We start from the raw sequence: 12,827 nt of genomic DNA, 5'->3' as shown, positions 1-12,827 counted from the left end.
ATATTAAATTAAATCGATCAATATACCACATACTTCTTACTTGTAATACATTACTAAGCATGCTCATCTGTTTTTGTGTGTTTTTGTAATTATGGCAAAACATACAAAATATACATTAAAAAATCGAAGTGGCAGGTATATATTATTATTTTTTTATCTACCTGCCGCATTGGCTGTTTATGGGGCGGCCGGTAGCCTAGTGGTTAGAGCGTTGGACTAGTAACCAAAAGGTTTCTAGATCGAATCCCTGAGCTGACCAGGTAAAAATCTGTTGTTCTTCCCCTGAACAAGGCAGTTAACCCACTGTTCCTAGCCCGTCATTGTAAATAGGAATTTGTTCTTAACTGACTTGCCCAGTTAAATAAAAATTAAATTGGCTGTTTATACAAAAAAGTTAGGTCATGAATAATGCAATACTACATACACTGGTACAGACATACACCTCGCTACAACCTTACAGGATCTTTACAACATTGCTCACAACACTGATTACACCCCAAAAGAACTTGGCACATCACCCTCTATAACCCTAAGGATTCTTCACAGAGACAGCAGGGAGAAGGGGGGCTGATATGAGTGAGAAAAAGCTTTGAACAGCTTCCAGAATCTCAGGGTGTAAAATCTAATCATCGCTCACATAGTTTAAGAAACTGCTCATATCAGTTATTGCTTCAAAGATGTGCAATGGGAAGTGAATGAGCCAAGTACTGTGTGTGTACTGTAGGGGGTAACCAACCTGCTGTTCTCCCTCTCTCGCCCCCTGCAGGGCGCCAGGTGTCGCAGCGTCTGGCTGAAGAGGCAAAGAAGAGGGAACGCTTTGAAGAGCTGAGACAGCACTTGGAGCAGGAACAAGAGGTGGGACAGAGAGCGAGAAAGGGAGACCTTCATATCTTCACAAGCTAAAGACTGAGGGAGGGAGAAAGAAGGAAGGAATGAGAGAGAAGCAAACAATTACTCTTTAACTCTGTTTTGCATCATAGGAACACAACTAGGACCACAACACTCTATCATTTTATCTTTAGAGCCGTGTTACTGTTTTCTTACCTCAGCTGTAGAGTGTGTGTGTGTGTGTGTGTGTGTGTGTGTGTGTGTGTGTGTAACCCATGTGTGTGAATGTTGCAGTGGCACAGTTTAGCCAGGAGGAAGGAGCAGGAGGATGAATTCAGCTTTGCCAGGGAGCTGAGAGACCGAGAGAAGCGACTACAGGCCCTGGAGGAGCAGCTGGAGATCCGAGCCAGGTCTGGCCACTAGGGCGCGCCACCGCATCATACCCACATTAGACACACAGTCACGTTACACACACTGCATAAATAATAGTTTTAGATTTGGTTTATTATAATAAAAGTAAGAGTTGCACAAATCTTCTCCTCTTCACCACCTCTCCCTCCTCTCACCCCTCTCTCAAATCACAACCTTATCTTCAAGACAAGCCTGAGTCGGGTGAAACCTGACCCTTAAATAACCTGAGATAACAATGCATCCTGGTCCTCAGGAAGGAACTGATTGCCCAGTACAGCCACCTATCAGAGGAGGCGGCCAAGAGGGAGTGGCGGGCCATGTGGCGGGTTCAGCGAATGAGACTGGACGATTCCCGGGCCCAGTTCCTACAGCAAGACCAACAGGAGACTGAGGTCAGTAGTACTCTCTCTTATACACACACTGTCTCTCGACAGAGGTTACTTAGAAGGGTGTAAATTAGAGGTCTTCGCAGGTCCAAAAGGTTGGATACATTCCGAAATGGACCTGGGCCTTCCCCACCCGGACCTGATATGCATAAATATATTTTTAAGATATAGAGACCCTTTCAGAATGGACCCAAAGACAACTAGACCCGTTATAGACCTGATCGGCTGCAGACCCGGTCCAATACGATCCGAGTGAGGGAAGCAGCAGCGAAGTCATTTAAGCTACTTTATTAACCGGCGCTGATACAGCATGAGGGGAGGGAGAGGTGCAGCTCTAGCAGGCGGGGGAGGACCATACTGTGAGCGAGGGACTTGGGGAGCAGGGAGGGAGGGAGAGGTGCAGCTCTAGCAGGCGGGGGAGGACCATACTGTGAGCGAGGGACTTGGGGAGCAGGGAGGGAGGGAGAGGTGCAGCTCTAGAAGTTGGGGGAGGGCCATACTGTGAGCGAGGGACTTGGGGAGCAGGGAGGGAGGGAGAGGCGCAGCTCTAGCAGGCAGGGGAGGACCATACTGTGAGCGAGGGACTTGGGGAGCAGGGAGGGAGAGACAAGAGACACCAAATCGACCTCAACTATAGTAGATGAATAGCTGACTAGCTAGCTAGGTTAATTGAGGCTGCAGCGCTTTCTGATCCTACAGTTACAAATAACACCAACTCCATTCAGAATATTAAGTAGCAGCCTGCCTGTTGGCTCTTGGTCGCTGTAGCCTGTCCTTGTCCTTTAACTTTTAATTCCATCTTCCATATGGATTAGATATCTCCTAACTTTTGCCACACGGAGCAAGGTTCTATGACTGTAGCCTATTGCCTCTTTGATGACTTTTGATTGGCCAACAACAAGCTACACGCTCCACTCTTGTGATAAGAAAGAGCAGCAGCATAAATTATACAGTTTCTCTCTCCTGCAGCAGTCATGTTTCGATCTATACGGGCCCTTCCGGACAGGTCAGTTATAATTACAGATACCCGTGACAATCATATCAGACCCCACCCAGACCCGTGACATTATTTACAATTCTGGTTCAGGTCCAGATCGGGTTTTTGGGTACAGGTGAATCTGTGAAGACCACTAGTGTGAATTGTGTTTTGGCGGTGTGGTTTCATATGATATTGATGAATAGGATTGTGATGCTGATGTTGATTTAATATGATTGTGGTGATGATGCAGTACTATTCTTATCTAAACCCCCAGGCTATTCTGGAGAAGTATCCTGTCGGAGGGCAGAGACCCCCTCTGGAAATACTACAGCCAGCTCCAGCTCAGACCACTCAACCATTAACACAGGTGTTTAAGTGTGTGGGGTGGCATAGCGTCAAATAAATACAGCAAATACAGCCTATGTAAAAGTGCCTTGCCAATCCACTCATGGAAGTGTAAGCTTGACTGAGTGTGTGTGATCTCTGCTCTGTGCCCTAACCTCGCTGTTCCTGCCCCTGTTTTGTACAGGAGTCCCTATCCCCGGAGCCCTGTGAGCAGCAGTCTGAGGAGCCAACCCAGGCCCCCCTTCACCACCAATCCACTCCCCCAGCACTCCCCACCACGAAACTCGACCTCACCCTCGTCACAGAGCACATCGACGCCAATGACTTGCCCAAGCCGGCCGACAGCCTGCAAGTGGACCAGGCCCTACAGGAAATTGGGTCGGACCTCCCGGAGGCTCTTGCGCCTCATAAACCCGTAGACTATGACTTTAGCGCCCCCTACAGTCCCCTTGAGGGAGTGACGGCCCCGGCCCTGGCTAGACCTCGCTGGGGTCCTGTGGTACAGCCAGACGTGGCTCACCCTCACATCCCAACCGGTCCCCCTGGGTCCACTCTAGGCATGGGGTGTGTGGTGTCCGGGACTTTAGCTCTCCCGTCTCCGCTACCCGGAAGTACCTACGGCCATTCTTCAGACTCCACTATGGGTGTAGGGTGTGTGGTGTCAGGAGCTGAGGTCCTCCCCAGGCCCAGTCCTCACGGCCAGGCCTCCCAATCTAGCATCCCCCTGGGCCAGTACTTCACTGATGTGCCCCTGGCTCTCCACACAGCCAATGTCCACGGACACCCCTCCCAGACCACAGTGCAACTGGTGGATGGAAGTGAGTCAAAGCAGATGGACAGCAGGCAGGAGAATACCGAAGACCCATCACCTCCAGGGTGCATCGTAAAAGAGGCTGAAGGGACTGTAGAGGCATCATGCCTGGTGGAGATGAAGCCAGCTGAGATGGAGAAACTAGATTGTGTTGGAGCAGAGGAACAGATGGCTGGTTCTCTCAGGGAGGCTTCTGCCTCCTCCACCCCAGAGCAGGGCCATGACAGTGGGTATCACCCAGGACAGGCCTCCCCTTCCCTCTCTGGACCCTCCAGTGTGTACGAGCTTCCTACTGCCAACAGCCAAGGCCATGCCTCAGATGCTCATATTAAAGTCGGAGAGCACGTTTCAGATGTGGAAGTCCCTCTCCCTTCTCAAAACGTTCACGGTCACTCATCTGATGCTAACATAAAGGTAGGAGAGTTTGTTTCGGAGGTGACTGCTCCTCTTCCGACCGCCAACGTTCACGGTCACTCATCTGATGCTAACATAAAGGTAGGAGAGTTTGTTTCGGAGGTGACTGCTCCTCTTCCGACCGCCAACGTTCACGGTCACTCATCTGATGCTAACATAAAGGTAGGAGAGTTTGTTTCGGAGGTGACTGCTCCTCTTCCGACCGCCAACGTTCACGGTCACGCATCTGACGCTCATATTAAAGTTGGAGACCATGTTTCAGAAGTGGTCGCCTCCCTTTTCACCCAGAACATTCACGGTCATGCCTCGGACTCTCACATCAAGGTCGGGGAGCACATGTCAGAAGAGGTCGCCTCCATTCACACCCAAAACATCCACGGTCACTCATCCAACACTCACTTCAAGGCGGGTGAGTTTGTGTTGGACGCAGAGCCCTCCCGACCACGCTGGAGCAAGCATGGTCACGCCTCAGACTGCACACTTCAAGTAGGCTGTGTGATGTCCGGCACAGAACCAGTACTCTCCCCTTTACCTGGTAGCACCTACGGCCATTCCTCGGAGTCCACACTAGGTATAGGGTGTGTTGTCTCTGGGGTTGAACCCCTTCATGCTCCTCTACCTGGAAGTGACTTTGGACACGCCACAGACTCAACCCTGGGTGGAGGGTGTGTGGTGTCAGGAACGGTAACCCTTCCTTCTCCGATACCCGGAAGTGACTACGGCCATTCGTCAGATTCAGCGATGGGCGGAGGGTGCGTGATATCTGGGATTGAACCCGTTCGCCCTCCTCTTCCAGGCAGCAACTTCGGACAGTCCTCAGACTCCACACTGGGCACAGGGTGTGTGGTGTCGGGTGTAAGCCCTCTGCCCTCCCCCATCCCTGGCAGTATCTACGGCCACAGCTCAGACTCTGCCCTGGGAGGGGGCTGTAAGGTGTCAGGTGTAAACCCTCTGCCCTCACCCATCCCTGGCAGTATCTACGGCCACAGCTCAGACTCTGCCCTGGGAGGGGGCTGTAAGGTGAAGGAGACTGGTAATGAATACGACGCCAGGACCCTGGAGCAGCAGCGGCTGGCGGAGGGCATCTCGTCCTGGGCAGCAGGCTTAGCTCTGTCCCCAGGCGAGAGCTCAGAGAGGGAGTACCTCCGCTCCCTGGCTGCTCAGTACCAGGTGGAGCAGTACGAGGACTGCTACGGTCTCATGAGTGAGTCACGTCAAACACACATAGGCCTGCACGTACAAATACTGTATAATGCAGTCGAGGGCACTTCACACACCCTGTGTTTGCATAGTGCACACATTCATGATAGTCCCAAGTCATTGTGTCACACGGTGGCAGGAATAGACTGCTCTAGTCGAAAATAACACCGTGGTACTCGGATCAGTTGCACAACACTAATGTAAAGCAGCTTTTTAAACTAAGATGTTCACATGATTCATGTATAATATACCATCCAACTGAAAACACAACCATGACTGAAAGGTGCAATCAGGCAATGGTACATTCATTTAACGAATGTTTGAATTAGAATCTCACTGTATGTTTCTGCATGCTGTGTACCCTCCACAGCGTTGGCCCCAGAGTGTCACCCCCTGCATCAGGTGACGCGGGGCCCCTGGGGCCTCCCGGTGGACCCATCGCTCCGCAGGGCCACAGACACCACGGTGGTGCAGCTTAGTGGGATGGTCTCCCTGCCCGTCCTCATGAAGCACTCTGTCACCACCCCACTCATCACACAGTGAGTGTGTGTTGCCGTCTCTCTCTGGGCCTATCACGGACTGTTTGGTGCTCCTGTTAACCCCCCCTTCTCTCTGTCTCTCAGTGTGTCCTTGGTGAACAAGGCGGTGGTGGACTACTACTTCGTAGAGCTTGGAGTGGAGAGGCATTTTGAGGCCCTCAGGCACTTCTTGCTCATGGAGGACGGGGAGTTCGCCCAGTCTCTCAGTGACCTGATCTTTGAAAAGGTGAAATGACGCTATGGGAGTAGTCTTACCTACAGTGCCTTCAGAAAGTATTCATACCTACTCCACATTTTGTTACGGCTTGAATTAAAAATCATTCAAATAAAAACAATTCTCACCCATCTACACACAATACCCCATAATGACAAAGTGAAAACTTTTTTTTTTTAGAAATGTTTGCTAATTTATTTAAAATGAAATACAGAAATATCTCATTTACGTAAGTATTCACTCCCGGAGTCAACTTTGGCATCGGTTACAGATGTGAATCTTTCTGGGTAAGTCTCAAAGAGCTTTCCATACCTGGATTGTGCAATTTAACCATTATTCTTTTCAAAACTGTAACTTCGCCACTCAGAAACATTCACTGTCTTCTTGGTAAGCAACTCCAGTGTAGATTTGGCCTTGTGTTTTAGGTCATTGTCCTGCTGAAAGGTGAATTAATCTCCCAGTGTCTGGTGGAAAGCAGACTAAACCAGGTTTTCCTCTAGGATTTTGCCTGTGCTTTGCTCCATTCTGTTTATTTTTATCCTGAAAAACTCCCCAGTCCTTAATGATTACAAGCATAACTAATAACATGATGCAGCCACCACCATACTTGGAAATATGAAGAGTGGTACTCAGTGTTGTGTTGGATTTGCCTCAAACATAATGCTTTATATTCCGGACATAAAGTTCATTTCTTTGCCAGTTTTACTTTAATGCCTTATTGTGAACAGGATGCATGTTTTGGCCTATTTTCATTCTGTACAGGCTTCCTTCTTTTTGCTCTGTCATTTAAGTTAGTATTGTGGACTAACTACAATGTTGTTGATTCATCCTCAGTTTTCGCCTATCACAGCCATTAAAATCCCTGAGCGGGTTTCCTTCCTCTCCAGCAACTGAGTTGGGAGAACACCTGTATCTTTGTAGTGACTGGGTGTAATTGAGACACTAACTACACCATGCTCAAAGGGATATTCAATGTCTGCTTTTTACATTTTTACCCATCAATAGATTCCCATCTTTGCATTGGAAAATATGTGGGTTTTTTGGTGGTTGAATCTGTATTTGAAATTCACTGCTTGACTGAGGGACCTTACAATGATCTGTATGTGTGGGGGTACAGAGATGAGGTAGCCATTCAAAAATCATGTTCAACACTATTATTGCACACAAAGTGAGTCCACGCAACTGATGTGACTTGTCAAGCCCATTTCTACACCCAAACTTAGTTAGGCTTGTCATAACAAAGGGGTTGCTTATTGACTCGACATTTCAGCTTTTCAATTTGAATGAATGAATGAAAAACATCATTCCTCTTTGACATTATGGAGTATTGTATGTAGGCGAGTGACAAACAACATCTCAATGTAACACACGTTTTGTTCAGGCTGTAACACCACGAAGTGTAGAACATGTCAAGGGGTGTGAATACTTTCTGAAGGCACTGTTTGGTGGGCATTTCATGTACCTGGGTTTTTTTTCCCTGTGTGTTTGTGTTTTGCCTGGGTGTGTATTTGCTGTGTGTTTTGTCTATTCAGTCTGTTTTTTCTGTCTGGGGTGGGTCTGTGTCTGTTTTGTCCATGTGTAATCCCTGTGTTCTCCATCAGATGGGCAGTGGTCAGACTCCTGGAGAGCTGTTGACTCCTCTGGTCCTGAACTCCATCCTGAGTAAGGCTCTTCAGTACAGTCTTCATGGAGACAGTTCTCTGGCCCCTAACTTCACCTTCGCCCTGCGCTTCCTCCCGGAGACCTTCCATCCTCACGCCCCCGACGCACTCAACTGCCTGGAGCTACGGTACAAGGTCAGAGGAGAGGGAGTGTATTTTTGTGTGCAGTAGATTGCTGACCTCACTGAAATTGGGATGTGGTACTGTTCTTGGTATGGAAAATATCGGAAAACAGTTTGATCCTCTTGAATTCATTTGGAGAGCGGCTTTTCGAAGACTGAATAATGATTTTTCACAAAAGACCCCCACCCCCCGATTTTAATCTCCTGCATCTCATTTTCTAACCTCCCTCTGTTACATCTGACCCTCATACTCTTTCTCTGTCTCTCAGGTGGACTGGCCGTTGAACATCATAATCACAGACAGCTGTATGAACAAGTACAACCGTCTGTTCTCCTTCCTGCTGCAGCTCAAACACATGGTGTGGAGCCTCAGAGACGTCTGGTTTCACCTCAAGAGGACTGGTAAGGGCTCCATCTCTGGAAATGAAGGGGGGGAAAAGGGGAATTATGCAAAGATAAGGAATAAGGAAAGAAAGGCATACCGCTTCTCTCAAGTGTTTTAATACAACTGCACCACATCAGTTCTTTTTAAAGCACTAAGGAGCAGCATATTTAATGTGCAGGCTTTTATTTATAGCCACAGTCATAATTATGCCACGACCCAAAAGTAACGTGTGTGTGTGTGTCCCCAGCGCTGGTGAAAGGGGCGGGCCGCTCGGTGCAGTTCCGCCAGCTGCAGCTGTACAGACACGAGATGCAACACTTTGTGAAGGTGATCCAGGGTTACATCGCTAACCAGATCCTGCAGGTGTCCTGGTTAGAGTTCACCACCAAGCTGGCCAGTGCCTCGGACCTGGACGCCATACACCGCACACACGCCGACTACCTCAACAGAGCTATCTTCAGGTTAGAGACATACACACACGCCGACTACCTCAGAGCTATCTTCAGGTTAGAGACATACACACACGCCGACTACCTCAACAGAGCTATCTTCAGGTTAGAGACATACATACACGCCGCCTACCTCAACAGAGCTATCTTCAGGTTAGAGACATACACACACGCCGCCTACCTCAACAGAGCTATCTTCAGGTTAGAGACATACACACACGCCGACTACCTCAAGAGCTATCTTCAGGTTAGAGACATACACACACGCCGCCTACCTCAACAGAGCTATCTTCAGGTTACAGACATACACACATGCCGACTACCTCAACAGAGCTATCTTCAGGTTAGAGACATACACACACGCCGACTACCTCAACAGAGCTATCTTCAGGTTAGAGACATACACACACGCCCGACTACCTCAACAGAGCTATCTTCAGGTTAGAGACATACACACACGCACACGCCGACTACCTCAACAGAGCTATCTTCAGGTTAGAGACATAGTTAGAGACACACACGCCGACTACCTCAACAGAGCTATCTTCAGGTTAGAGACATACACACACACACAACAGAGCCTTCGGGTTAGAGACTACACACACCTCAACAGAGCTATCTTCGGGTTAGAGACATACACACACCGACTACCTCAACAGAGCTATCTTCAGGTTAGAGACATACACACACACCGACTACCTCAACAGAGCTATCTTCAGGTTAGAGACATACACACACGCCGACTACCTCAACAGAGCTATCTTCAGGTTAGAGACACACACACACGCCGACTACCTCAACAGAGCTATCTTCGGGTTAGAGACTCACACAGAGACTATCAACAGAGCTATCAGGTTAGAGACATACACACACACGACTACCTCAACAGAGCTATCTTCGGGTTAGAGACATACACAGAGCTATCTACCTCAACAGAGCTATCTTCGGGTTAGAGACATACACACACGCCGACTACCTCAACAGAGCTATCTTCGGGTTAGAGACATACACACACACCGACTACCTCAACAGAGCTATCTTCGGGTTAGAGACACACACACACGCCGACTACCTCAACAGAGCTATCTTCAGGTTAGAGACATACACACACGCCGACTACCTCAACAGAGCTATCTTCGGGTTAGAGACATACACACACACACGCCGACTACCTCAAGAGCTATCTTCAGGTTAGAGACATACACACACACACGCCGACTACCTCAAGAGCTATCTTCAGGTTAGAGACATACACACACACACGCCGACTACCTCAACAGAGCTATCTTCAGGTTAGAGACATACACACAGACTCAACAGAGCTATCTTCAGGTTAGAGACATACACACACACGCCCTACCTCAACAGCTACACATACACACACGCCCGACTACCTCAACAGAGCTATCTTCAGGTTAGAGACACACACACACACAACAGAGCTATCCGACTACCTCAACAGAGCTATCTTCAGGTTAGAGACATACACACACGCCGACTACCTCAAGAGCTATCTTCAGAGACTACCTCAACAGAGCTATCTTCAGGTTAGAGACATACACACACACACGCCGACTACCTCAACAGAGCTATCTTCAGGTTAGAGACATACACACACGCCGACTACCTCAACAGAGCTATCTTCAGGTTAGAGACATACACACACGCCGACTACCTCAACAGAGCTATCTTCAGGTTTCAGGTTCAACAGAGCTATCTTCAGGTTAGAGACATACACACACGCCGACTACCTCAACAGAGCTATCTTCAGGTTAGAGACATACACACACGCCGACTACCTCAATACATTATACATGAATCCTAATCTAGACTTTGAACTCAGCCTACTCTCAACATGTTATCTTTAACTCAATCTGAATTTATTTTTTATTTATCTAGGCAAGTCAGTTAAGAACAAATTATTATTTACAATGACAGCCTACCCTGGCCAAACCCAAACCTGGACAATGCTGGGGCAATTGTGTGCTGCCTTATGGGACTCCCAATCACGGCCGGTTGTGATACAGCCTGGAACCGAACCAGGGTCTGTAGTGACGCCTCTAGCACTGAGATGCAGTGATTTAGACCTCTGCGCCACTCAGAAGCCTACATCTTTCCTTAATGTAATTCTGTATCTGTTTTCTCCCCTCCCAGGGGTCTGCTGACAGAGAAGGCAGCTCCAGTCATGAACATCATCCACAGTATCTTCAGCCTGATCCTGAAGTTCCGGGCCCAGCTGATCGCACAGCCCTGGGACAGCCAGCAGGGGGAGGCAGTGCACCCCAGCTTCATTGCCATGCAGCAGTCATACAACACTTTCAAATACTACTCCCACTTCCTCTTCAAAGGTAAGGACCGGGTCAAAGCCTCGCTGACCTCTGGTGACCTTTCTAATGAGAGTTGTGGATAGTTTCTATATGGATAAAGTGATGTTCAAATCCAAATCAACATCTGGCAGTCCTTTTTCCTGAACACCTCTTGTTGCAGTTTTTAGTTGGTAACTGGGTAGAGTCAAATCAAATGTTATTGGTCACATACACATGTTTAGCAGGTGTAGAGAAATGCTTGTGTTCCTAGCTCCAACAGTACAGTACTATCTAACAATACACACAAATCTAAAAGTAAAAGAATGGAGTTTAGAAATATTAGGACGAGCAATGTCGGAGTGGCATTGACTGTAAAACAGTATGTAAACATTATTACATTTACATTTAAGTCATTTAGCAGACGCTCTTATCCAGAGCGACTTACAAATTGGTGCTTTCACCTTATGACATCCAGTGGAACAGCCACTTTACAATAGTGCATCTAAATCTTTTAAGGGGGTGAGAAGGATTACTTTATCCTATCCTAGGTATTCCTTAAAGAGGTGGGGTTTCAGGTGTCTCCGGAAGGTGGTGATTGACTCCGCTGTCCTGGCGTCGTGAGGGAGTTTGTTCCACCATTGGGGGGCCAGAGCAGCGAACAGTTTTGACTGGGCTGAGTGGGAACTGTACTTCCTCAGTGGTAGGGAGGCGAGCAGGCCAGAGGTGGATGAACGCAGTGCCCTTGTTTGGGTGTAGGGCCTGATCAGAGCCTGGAGGTACTGAGGTGCCGTTCCCCTCACAGCTCCGTAGGCAAGCACCATAACCCCACCTCTTTAAGGAATACCTAGGATAGGGTAAAGTAATCCCCCCCCCCCCCTTAAAAGACCTAGATGCACTATTGTAAAGTGGCTGTTCCACTGGATGTCATAAGGTGAAAGCACCAATTTGTAAGTCGCTCTGGATAAGAGCGTCTGCTAAATGACTTAAATGTAAATGTAAATGCATATTAAAATGGACCAGTGATTCCATGTCTATTTACACAGGACAACAGCCTCTAAGGTGCAGGGTTGAGTAACTGGGTGGTAGCCGGCTAGTACCAGTGACTAAGTTCAGGGCAGGGTACTGGGTGAAGGCCGGCTAGTGATGGCTATTTAACAGTCTGATGGCCTTGAGATAGAAGCTGTTTTTCCAGTCTCTCGGTCCCCGCTTTGATGTACCTGTAACTGACCTCGCATTCTGGATGATAGCGGAGTGAACAGGTCGTGGCTCCAGTGGCTGAGGTGATTGATGATCTTCTTGGCCTTCCTTTGACACCGGGTGCTATAGATGTCCTGAAGGGCAGGCAGTGTGCTCCCGGTGATGCGTTTGGCGGACCACACCACCCTCTGGGGAGCCCTGCGGTTGCGGGGCGTTGCAGTTGGCGTACCAGGGGTTGAACCAGCCCGACAGGATGCGCTCAATGGTGCATCGGTAACAGTTTGTGGGTCTTACGGGCAAAGCTGAATTTCTTCAGCATCCTGACATTGAAGAGGTGGTGTTGTGCCTTCTTCACCACACTGTCTGTGTGGGTGGACCATTTGATTGTCAGTGACGTTTACGCCGAGGAACTTGAAGCTTTTCACCTTCTCCGTTGTCGGTATAGGGGGGGGTGCTCCCCCTGCTGAAATCTATAATCGGCTCCTTTTTTGTTGCACCACTCCGCCAGTGTCCTCACCACCTCTGTAGGAAGTCTCGTCATTGTTGGTAATCAGGCCTACTAGCTGTGTCGTCTGCAAGC

The 12,827-nt window shown here is 48.6% G+C and overlaps 1 protein-coding gene across 2 annotated transcripts in view; it reads left to right on the top strand.

Annotated features, from left to right (window-relative positions):
- Positions 1-12,827, top strand: part of tubgcp6 (tubulin gamma complex component 6) — a 34,333-nt gene that overhangs the window by 19,908 nt on the left and 1,598 nt on the right. For both annotated transcript variants that reach the window (XM_029668350.2, XM_029668349.2), the window contains exons 13-23: positions 767-855; positions 1,123-1,238; positions 1,493-1,631; positions 2,879-2,971; positions 3,134-5,378; positions 5,745-5,913; positions 5,998-6,139; positions 7,729-7,923; positions 8,180-8,312; positions 8,543-8,756; positions 10,899-11,092. In XM_029668350.2, coding sequence (XP_029524210.1) covers positions 767-855; positions 1,123-1,238; positions 1,493-1,631; positions 2,879-2,971; positions 3,134-5,378; positions 5,745-5,913; positions 5,998-6,139; positions 7,729-7,923; positions 8,180-8,312; positions 8,543-8,756; positions 10,899-11,092 — 3,729 coding nt within the window. The remainder of the gene's footprint in view (positions 1-766; positions 856-1,122; positions 1,239-1,492; positions 1,632-2,878; positions 2,972-3,133; positions 5,379-5,744; positions 5,914-5,997; positions 6,140-7,728; positions 7,924-8,179; positions 8,313-8,542; positions 8,757-10,898; positions 11,093-12,827) is intronic.

Source organism: Oncorhynchus nerka, linkage group LG9a (assembly GCF_034236695.1).
Source record: "Oncorhynchus nerka isolate Pitt River linkage group LG9a, Oner_Uvic_2.0, whole genome shotgun sequence".
NCBI lineage: Eukaryota > Metazoa > Chordata > Actinopteri > Salmoniformes > Salmonidae > Oncorhynchus > Oncorhynchus nerka.
The sequence above is the reverse complement of the archived record's forward strand: the minus strand, read 5'-3'. Positions and strand labels throughout refer to the sequence as shown.